This window comes from Penaeus japonicus, unplaced genomic scaffold (assembly GCF_977035675.1).
Source record: "Penaeus japonicus unplaced genomic scaffold, GWHDUDI00000001_assembly GWHDUDI00000034, whole genome shotgun sequence".
NCBI classification, from domain to species: domain Eukaryota; kingdom Metazoa; phylum Arthropoda; class Malacostraca; order Decapoda; family Penaeidae; genus Penaeus; species Penaeus japonicus.
In genome coordinates, this window is record NW_028234436.1 from 22116522 (window position 1) to 22126521 (window position 10000).

Here is a 10000-nt window from a genome sequence, read left to right on the forward strand (position 1 = left end):
TTGCCGCATCTCTAGTTTACGTAGGACCTATTCATCAAGTTTTGTATGATGGTGATTACCAGAAAAAAAAAAATCATAATTCACGATACTGTGAAAGATTCCAGCTCATTTCACTCGTTCAATGCTGGTCATTGCAGATTCTCTACATAGTTGAATAGCTATAAAATTGTTGAAGTTATGATTGGAGGTAAAAAGACAAAATGAATCTAATCCAAAAATACAAAATCTTGCTACTTGTTATCGCTGTGTAAGAACTGGTCAGAGCCATCTGGACTCTGCCATATACTGTGGAACATAAGGAAGTCCTGATGTGCATCTCGTCCACTTCTTACGCAGATATTGTGTTGTGTCACTTCTGTGGGGAAGTATTTTCCCTTAACAATTACTTTTTGTCTTGAGAATTTAAATGTGTGTTCTCCATACTGCCATTCCCCTTCCATGGATACTGTTTTATTACAATAAAAGACATTTACCTATCTGAAACATCTTTTAATATGCATGTATTCCAGGTGAACATTCTTCTAAAACAATCACACGCACACGTTTGAACGCACACAAAAATAGAAATTGCATCAAGATATGTCCGTATTTTTTTAAAGAATGCCTGGAAAATACCTATTAACCCTCTCTGGACGGGTGGTACACTACGGTACCGCTCATTCAAGGGCCCGGTGGCCGGGTGGCACCATATGGTGCCAGTCATTTAATTGATTTAGGCATAAGCGTTCAAAGCCCCGGCATTGTGACATGCAAGGCTGGAATGCCCCCGTCGTGAGTGGGTTAATTCTGAAAACACCTATTAATTCTGAAAAAAAAAAAAAAAAAAAAAAATGTTGGTAAAGTAGCTTAGTGTTTACAGGAAATCGAAGAAAGAGCCATCAAACAAATAATCAAAACAAAACAGGAATAATCAAAAACAAAAAATTATTTTCCATCCTTTTTATTATCATTACATCTGAAGCAAATTTACATCAATACGGTACATGAGACTCTTTGAGGTGATGTCATTACTGGGTTTAACGACAACATGCATGGACGTTGTTATCAATGCACTTTTTCTTCAGTTTTCAAAGTAAGTGAATTGTGATTAATCACGCAAAAGAGTAAGAAAAACAGCCAACAGTTTGGACATTTGGCATGCTTCATAAATACAGGAAAAATATTATATCAATACCATTAAGAAATAATGTTTTTTTGTTTGTTTGTGTGTACATATATGTATATATATGTGTGTGTGTGTGTGTGTGTGTGTGTGTGTGTGTGTGTGTGTGTGTGTGTGTGTGTGTGTGTGTGTGTGTGTGTGTGTGTGTGTGTGTGTTTGCGTGTCATGTCGTGTGCGTGTGTGTGAATGTACACGTGCATGTAGTCTATGTGTGTTGTGTGTCTGCATCTCTCTGTCAGTGTGTGTGTCTCATCCTCATTGCACATACTGCACAGTTAGAGAGCACAATTAATATGCACTGTTACCAATTATCACAGAAAAAAGACATGGTAACTGCCTGCAAATTCAAAGTGTGTGATTCTATTGAAACTGAAACAAAGTATTCTAAATTGCACAATGCCTTCTTGTTAATACTACAAACATTTAACATAAATTTTTATTAAAACCATTTTATTCACTTCCCAATATCATTGACACAATGATAATTTTACCTTCTTGAACATATTTCCATATTCTTGTTTTGTCAGAGAGAGAGAAAGAAAAAAGTTACAAAAAGTTCATAACCCGACTGATTCTAAAGGAATTCTCGTGCTTAAAGTGTGCTTAATTCATTCACAGAAACACTTAAAGCTGTACAGCATGTTTATATCCAGACAACAAAATACTTTTGTTTTTGTTTAAGAAAAAAGGAGACAGAAAAAAAAGAAAAAGAAAAAAAAAGCATAGAGTAATGTCACCTGAAACTTTGTCCTCATTACCTCTAGGATATGTTTTATCACAACATTATCACCAATTCATACAATCCTTACTCTTCATACTAATGAATCAATGTTTCACGAGAAAACAGTCTCTAGCGCGAAATAAAAAGATACACACTACAGTTCTTACGACTATGTAGTTAACAAATTTACAATTCTTGTGATCCGCTTCTGGAGAACTTTTGTCCTCAGGGCCAAAGTAAAAGGGGTCGTGAAAAATATCTGGAAAAAGGACGTAAACGCAAACTCATTTGACCTGAAAGCTAATGAAAAGTACTCTTCTGAATTCTGACGATTAGAACGAATATTGCCGAGTCCTGAACTCACTTGCCTATAAATATAAACCTGCAACTATAAACACATCAAACCTCTGGGCAGGTTAAGCAGTTGAATTACGGACTGGGGGTAATCTGTTGCAGTAACATTGAGCTAACTAAACGTACACTCATAATCCAGGATATATATATATTTATATAGTGTGCCTTAATACTTACGTGAGACATCATATTTAGGCTGACTTAATTGTTATTAGCAATTAAGAGTTTTAGGGAATGTCTGAATATTATATATAATCTAAAAGAAACACTGACCTGTTTACATACCAAAAACACATTAATGGTAACTTCTTGTTATACGTGTCGGACTTTTTAAAAATTCTGTGTAGAGCATTAACATACAGTGCAAGTATGTTACAGTCTTTCTAAAATGGCTGAAGTGCGTACAATACAGAATCATAATTAGGAAGGTGATCAACCTAGACCGTGAGACCAAAAGAATGTGTAAATAAAATTGCAAAACCAACTGCTCTGCTGACAACGACTGCAGCTCTCGCCAATGCCTAAAATGTTCTGCTCGCTCTCCGAAAACCTCAAAAATAAAACAAATTTGCCAGAGTAGAACGTGTGAATCCAATGCAAAATATGACGAACATCTCTTAGCCCTTAAAATTTAAGGTTAATACCAGTTCTTTCTGAATAATAACATCCACCTACATTCATTCTACTCGCACCTCCAATTAGCCAAATAAAACGAGATTAGGATTCCACAGAGAGAACCTGCTTCACTAGTGTTAATCCAGTTCATCATCACAATTGTAAATATACATGCAAAACAATAAAGTAACAAAAATAGCTTATCACAATTCGTCTCTGCCCTTCTGTCCTCAAACCTGCTGTGGGGCCGCCGCAGAAGAGTCTGCGGCAAAGAAAGCAAGACTGGGCCGACATCAGGCAATCACTAAGGGCTCGTCGTCAGAAAATCCACGGATCATTGGCGAGTCGTCGTCTTCATCTGAAACAGGGTGTTCAGAAATTTAACCCATTGGCCGCAGTATTAATAAATTATGTACACAGTCATGTGGTGGGTTTATGTTGTATGGCACGGTGCCATCCTCATTTACAACCAATGCTGCCTTGGCAGCAAATCATGCCATCCGCTATCAATGGGTTAAGAAATAGCTGCACATACAGCACAAATGCATGTAAATTGTTCATCTACCATACATGGAATAAGAGGTTGATAATAATCTGCATATATATATATGATTATGTCTCCCCTAGCATCTTCTCTACTCAAATTTAAATCTTCAAACATATAAAAAAGAAAATAGTTTTTATTTTCTATTAATAATTCAATTTTTGGACAGAAATTTTAGCAATCAATGCCTTACCCAAGTTATGGTCCGTTGTGATCAGGGTTGTGCCTTGTGAGCGATCGTAGTGCGTGTTTGCAAAGGTTAAGAAAGATCTTGCTAGGCGTCGATGTCTTACTCCCAGTACCCCGACGACCACAATCAGCGCAACCACGACAAAAAATACGGATATGCCGACGCCGACCACACTGCCTTGTGACAGCACTATTTTGTCACCTGTTAAAATAACAAATAGTAAATAAAACATGATTTCAATTAAGGCTAATATAATCAGCCTCCTATCACTTTTGACAATAAAGAACAATGTTCATAGAGATACAACATCCAACCTTACACTTCAAACTCGAGACTCAATTTACCTATGGGTTTCTCCAGCCTTATGGGGTGCGACTGCGGCGACAGATACCCATCCATGTCTTTGAAGGCCACCGTGGCATAGTAGATGATGCCGGCCGAGAGGCTGTCCACTTTTACTGGAGGGCTACTGCACGGATGGGCAGTGGCATCGCTCATATTCATGTTCTTCGAGATGTAAAGGATGTAAGACGAACTGCAAACCAGAGGGGAAGTTAGAAGGTAAGTCTTGGAAACACATTATACATGGTAAATTTCAACTAGGCTATTTCTCAGTATATTTAAGGCCTTTTGACCATATGGAGCCAAAACCGCCTAGTTGGCAATGGGTTAAAATATATTCATGGACCTGCTAACAACACGTTTTACTCTTAATGACCTAATAGAGTGCCATATAAACGATCAACAGGTTTATTTCAAGATATATAGTAGTTTAGACATTAAAAACTGACAATTTTCTACCACTAAGTCAGATCTCCTTACAATATGACCGCTTTCTAACATTTGGTCCTTGAAAACAACAGCTTACCACTATCAAATCTCCTTAAAATTCAATCGCTTTTCACCATCAGATCTCTTTACAATCTGACAGCTTACCACTACCAAATCTGACAGTTATCTACTCTCTGATCTGACAAACTTTTAACAGAAAATCTTCTTATGTTTAACAATCCAACAAACTCTCGACATAAACTCCTGTTATATCATAAAATCCGAAAGCTACCTACCCTTGGACCTCCTTCCAATCTGACAAACATTACGAATGAAACCTCTCACCTCTGGTTTGCCATCTCAGTGGGGAAATTCCGGCTCCTCTTCCAGAAGAACGAATTATCACCCGGGTTATAGGTGAGCTCGTAAGGGGGTGGGATCATGGGGCCGTTGATGACAACCGGTGGGGTTGGACGGGCGTCCGCTTGCGAGTTCTGCACGGTGATGAGGTACTTGCCCCCCCAGTGCGATTTGATGGTGTGCGTCTGGTTCATGGTCTTCTTGCTGGGGAGCTCGATGTATGAGGTCTTGTTAAAGACAACGTCCCTGACAATGAGCTGAAACAGAGAGGGGGGAAGTTAGTGTTGATTCTGAAATGTATTTTAGGGGGCAATGCACAAGGTAAATGAAATAGTTCTGTTTTTCAATCTTAACCCTCTCTGGACGGGTGGTACAGTACTGTACCGCGCATTCAAAAGCCCAGTGGCCGGGCGGCACAGTATTGTGCCAGCCATTCAATTGATTTAGGCCTAATAATTCGAACGCCCCGGCATTGGGACATTCAAGGCTGGAATGCCCCCATCGTAAGTGGGTTAATCACAAGGTGAACGAAGAGATACGATGGTTTTACTGTACGGTAAAGATATAGATGCTGAAACTAGATTCCTGATTTGACAAGATGGAATACTCTCACGTCAACCCCTAGAACAGCACTTGCATAAATGATACAAAGGCAACCCTCTCACTTACCAGGTATTGCAGCTTCTGTTCTAACAACTGTTGACAGGCTGGCTCCCACGAGATTACCATGGTCTTGTTATTATGACTAGTTCTCTGAGCTTTTAGATTCTTGGGTGGTGACAGGGGGTCAGCAAGTGTCTGAACCTGTTGGGTTAGAGACTTGTCAGTAGAGAGAAAACTTCTGAACGAAATCTTTTATGACTATTTATTCTTACAAAGATTATCTGGAATAATACAATGTCAAAGCTAATTACAAAGTGAAAATTCATTTACCATTAATGCACACAAACAAATAAGCATAGACACACATGTGCACATGGCCATGTGCATATATGCACACATGCACACACTCACATATGCATATGCACACATACACAAACAAGCACACATACAAAAAATAAAATGAATAAGAATCATGAAAAAAAAAAGAATAAAGAATAATAACATAAAAATAAAATACATGACCAAACAAACGATGATAACAATGAAAAGGCAAAAGACTTGAGAGAAAATCAAACCTGTTTCACCGTCGCAGGGCCGATTCCCATGGGCCCTCCCAGCATGACGGCTACGTGGTACGTCTCGCAGGCATCCAGCTTGTCGATCATGAGAGACGTGGTGTTGGTTAGTAATACATTCTTGCCATTCTTCAGCTCACTGGGGCTTTTTCCCCACACGATGCGGTAGTTCCAGGCAATCTGCGGCAGAGATAAGAAGATAAAAATGATTAAAAATTAAAAAAGAAAAAAGAAAAATAAGATGAAATAGGGTAAGAAAGGAGGAAGGAAGTAGAAGAGAGAGGAGGGAGGAGGGAGGAGGGAGGAGGGAGGAGGGAGGAGGGAGAAGGAGGAGAGGGAGAAGGAGGAGAGGAAGAGGAAGGAAAAGGAAGAGGAAGGAAAAGCAAGAGGGAGTAGGAGGAGGAGGAGGAGGAGGAGGAGGAGGAGAAGGAGGAGGAGGAGGAGGAGAAGGAGGAGGTGGAGGAGGAGAAGGAGGACAATAATGACAAGGAAGGAAAAAAGAATACAAAGAAGGTAACAAAAAAGAAAAAAAAATATGAATAATAAATTAAAAGATCATATGAAAGAAAAAGAAAGAGATAGAATAGTAAACCCTTCATGAATTAGATTATGTCTGGAAAAAAATAAAACCAGAAAGAAAGGAGCAAAAATTGAAAGAGAAAGAAAGAATGAAAGAAGGAAAGAACAAAAGAAAAAAAGCAAGAATGAAAGGAAAGAAAAGAAAGAAAAAAGCAAGAATGAAAGGAAAGAAAAAAAAAAAAAAGAAAGGAAAAAGAAAGAAAATTACCTTGCGAGTTTTATACGGTGGTTCGGACCAAGTCAGCTTGACTGTCGTGCCGACATCTTTCATAACTTGTGCTTGCAGGGACGTGACTTCCTTCAACGTGTCGCCACTCGTGCTGATTTCCCTAGAGCTCGCAGGCCACAGGATTTTCTCCTTGAATGGCGTGACCTTGAAGATGTATTTCTGTCCCGGCGCAAGACCTCGCACTAAAGGGGTTGAGAACGAAAGACTGGTTAGGGGGCGGAAGGGTCGCTCGGGATGGCCCTAGCATGAGCCATTAGCGGGATTTGAGCTAAAACATATAACGAGTAAATATGTAAGTTAAGTGAGAGACTTTCTGATTCAAGGCTTGTCTAAGACGGCTGCTCTGACTTATGTGAAAAGTTTCATTATCAGATTTACATTATTTAGTTGCTGAATTTCAAAAACTGAATCATATCATGTTTAGTGTCTAAACAGAATAAGAGGATTTATTTAACTATTTATCTTGTTTTATCTAATTTTCTATTTCTTTTCAAGTGTAAATCCTGTTTATGTCCACTACATTCTAAGGCTTTGCAGTACAAGTATTCACACAAATACAAAAAGCATTAATGTTATGTTACTGAAATATTCCTTTCTGAAACCAGTCAACAACAAACTCTAGCATTTTTTCAGAATTTGTTTCAAAATCTATCAAAAACTGTTAATTTATTTGGGGTCAGCTGGGTTCCTGGAGCCTAGACATCTTTTATTCTCACTGAGCTTATCCATTAGGCTCTTATAAAACCAACATTCTCAACATCAAATCATACTCCAGAGCACAACACCAGAGGACTGCTCACCAATTGCTTCGTTCGTCGTGGTGTTCTCTATTACATTGCCGGTGAGTAATTTATTCTCTGGCTGGTTGTGGGAGATCATGTATCCATCCACGCCTGGGACAGCGTCCCAGGAGATGCTGACACTTGTCGTGTTCACATCGTTCACGACGATGTCGACTTCGGTCTCCGTCGACTGCAGGTAAATCTTCTTCCGTTCACTGGCGTCGCTCATGTACTCTTGGTTCATTACCGTCACCTGGGAGAGAAACCAGAGACATTCATCATTCAATAAAAATGTACAAGTATGAAACAGCTTTTTGCAATAATTAATTTTCATGTTTCTTTTTACACAACATTAATCTAACTTCTGATGCTCACCCACACCAGAGTTCCATTTTCAACAGAGGAGGATGGAACTGTAAAGGTCGTCCCATTACCCGAAAGGAGTACTTCACGTGCAGGGTTTGGAGGAAACATGTACCTGGAAAAGGATACAATATTAAATGTTGTGAGATTGGATTACAGAAGTCTGAAATCAGCTAATAAAAATAGATAATCTGTGAAAGTTCAGACTCAATGTGTAATTATAAATAAAGAGCATATTAGTTAACCCATTGCTGACAGGGTTATTTTGGCTCCAAATGGTCGAAATGCCAGGATATTTCAAACACGTAAGCATAATGCCACGGGCTATTTGCCCGAACTGGCTGCAGCCAAGTGCTATATGCTTGATCACCCAGTGCACCAGCCAGGAGGATAGCCAAGACGTGATATCTTATCGCCCATCATTAATTGGTTAACCTTGTACATGGTATTTTTCAAGGAAGACTGACTGAAAACTGGTGGTTTGAAAATCTAAGTGCAACAACATAATGTTCATGCAACTACAAAGGATCCTAAACAGAGCAAAATAGACATGAGAAAGAGAAAAAGAAAGAGAGAGAAAGAGAGAGAGAGAGAGAGAGAGAGAGAGAGAGAGAGAGAGAGAGAGAGAGAGAGAGAGAGAGAGAGAGAGAGAGAGAGAGAGAGAGAGAGAGAGAGAGAGAGAAAGAGAGAGAGAGAATGAGTCAGAGAATGAGTCAGAGAGTGAGTCAGAGAGAGAGAGAGAGAGATAGACAGATAGAGAGATAGAGAGAGAGAGAGAGAGACTCTCACTCCATGAACTTACACATGGTATGCATTAATCGGTCCATTAGGATGAATTGGAGGCATCCAGGTGACCACAACGTCGTAACCGACCTGCTCTACTTCCACGTTGAACGGAGGGCTGGGAACTGTGGGAATTGATAACAATTCATGAATGGATGAAGAAAATCTAACCAACTTCAGACTTGACATGAATAAAAAAAAAGTCTGTAATCTCAATAATGGACTTTTCCCCAATATAATGGCAAATAAGACTTTTTATATATATATATGTTAGAAGTGTTATCTGAAATATATGTTGCATAGGTAAAACTCTATAATATAATCTTATAATAAAACATCTCTAATAAACACAAAAGATAATGGAAGAAAAAAAATTACAGATAGGCTCTTAACATATAACTAACTACCTTAAGACATTAGTTCATAATAAAACACAACAGCCATAATACAGCAAATTGCCTTCGCTAAAGAAATGAATTAAACTCACATCCTTGTTCAGTGTGGATGATCTTGGTCTTGCTCGGAGGAAATACCTTGGATGTGTTCTTCTCACGGACATACACTTTCACTATGTACTGTGTGTATGGTTCTAGACCGGAGAATGTGTACGTCTGAAAAGATATGCAATACGATTTGTTTCAAAGGAATTCGGTGCTAGTATCCCCTTATGTATTTTCTTACGTATAGATATATACACTGCATAAAATAATTACCACACCATTCACCATCAATGCATTATCCTGGCCTGGTGATATGATCTGCTGTTCTGATAAAGCATGATTTAACACCAATGTTACTTCTTAACCCTGACAGATAAGATTTTTGTCCATGGGATATATCCAGAAATAGTCAAAGCAGCATAAGGGAGTGTCTGGCATTTGTAGAGTGATATAAAATACATGATCTCTGCACAATGAAAATTACTATGCAGATGTGCACTATCTTATAATCTGAACATTCTGTGGTTGGTTAATTGATGCCTTGGGAGTTTAACCAATATTTCACATGGTCTGATAATCCATTAGCCACTATTCTGTAGTGTTTAACCCATTGGTTCAGTATTCAATAAATATTTGTGCAGTAGGATGGCTGGTTTATATGTCTGGCACGATGCCATCTGTGTCTATGACCGACTCTACCTTTGCAGCAAATCATGCCATCTGCTGGGTTAAATCTACCTATTTATGGAGTTTGAGTTTAAGCTCACAGCATCTTACTTCTTACTACCTACAAATTTTCTTCGTGGGCAATGTCTACTAAATAACCCTGCCCGTCTTCAATAATATCACCAGCACCTTCTTTCAACAAATCTATCAATATCTAGGCTGTGTAAGTCCTCTCCTCAACCAATTAAAAAGTCTCAATTTGT

At 38.8% G+C, this 10000-nt stretch overlaps 2 protein-coding genes across 3 annotated transcripts in view; both read right to left on the reverse strand.

Moving 5' to 3' along the window:
• Positions 1 to 3146, reverse strand: part of LOC147467730 (uncharacterized) — a 17789-nt gene extending 14643 nt beyond the window's left edge. Inside the window, exons 1-5 of the mRNA XM_086531035.1 lie at positions 3089 to 3146; positions 2723 to 2860; positions 2289 to 2330; positions 2051 to 2142; positions 1231 to 1310 (exon numbers count right to left, since the gene is read on the reverse strand). Coding sequence (XP_086387161.1) covers positions 1231 to 1310; positions 2051 to 2142; positions 2289 to 2330; positions 2723 to 2860; positions 3089 to 3146 — 410 coding nt within the window. The remainder of the gene's footprint in view (positions 1 to 1230; positions 1311 to 2050; positions 2143 to 2288; positions 2331 to 2722; positions 2861 to 3088) is intronic.
• Positions 925 to 10000, reverse strand: part of LOC122267609 (sortilin-related receptor) — a 37633-nt gene continuing 28557 nt past the window's right edge. For both annotated transcript variants that reach the window (XM_043037653.2, XM_043037651.2), the window contains exons 27-37: positions 9119 to 9242; positions 8651 to 8756; positions 7861 to 7963; positions 7504 to 7738; positions 6683 to 6885; positions 5896 to 6075; positions 5387 to 5521; positions 4703 to 4974; positions 3931 to 4121; positions 3590 to 3787; positions 925 to 3210 (exon numbers count right to left, since the gene is read on the reverse strand). In XM_043037653.2, coding sequence (XP_042893587.2) covers positions 3146 to 3210; positions 3590 to 3787; positions 3931 to 4121; positions 4703 to 4974; positions 5387 to 5521; positions 5896 to 6075; positions 6683 to 6885; positions 7504 to 7738; positions 7861 to 7963; positions 8651 to 8756; positions 9119 to 9242 — 1812 coding nt within the window. In that variant the 3' untranslated portion in view covers positions 925 to 3145. The remainder of the gene's footprint in view (positions 3211 to 3589; positions 3788 to 3930; positions 4122 to 4702; positions 4975 to 5386; positions 5522 to 5895; positions 6076 to 6682; positions 6886 to 7503; positions 7739 to 7860; positions 7964 to 8650; positions 8757 to 9118; positions 9243 to 10000) is intronic.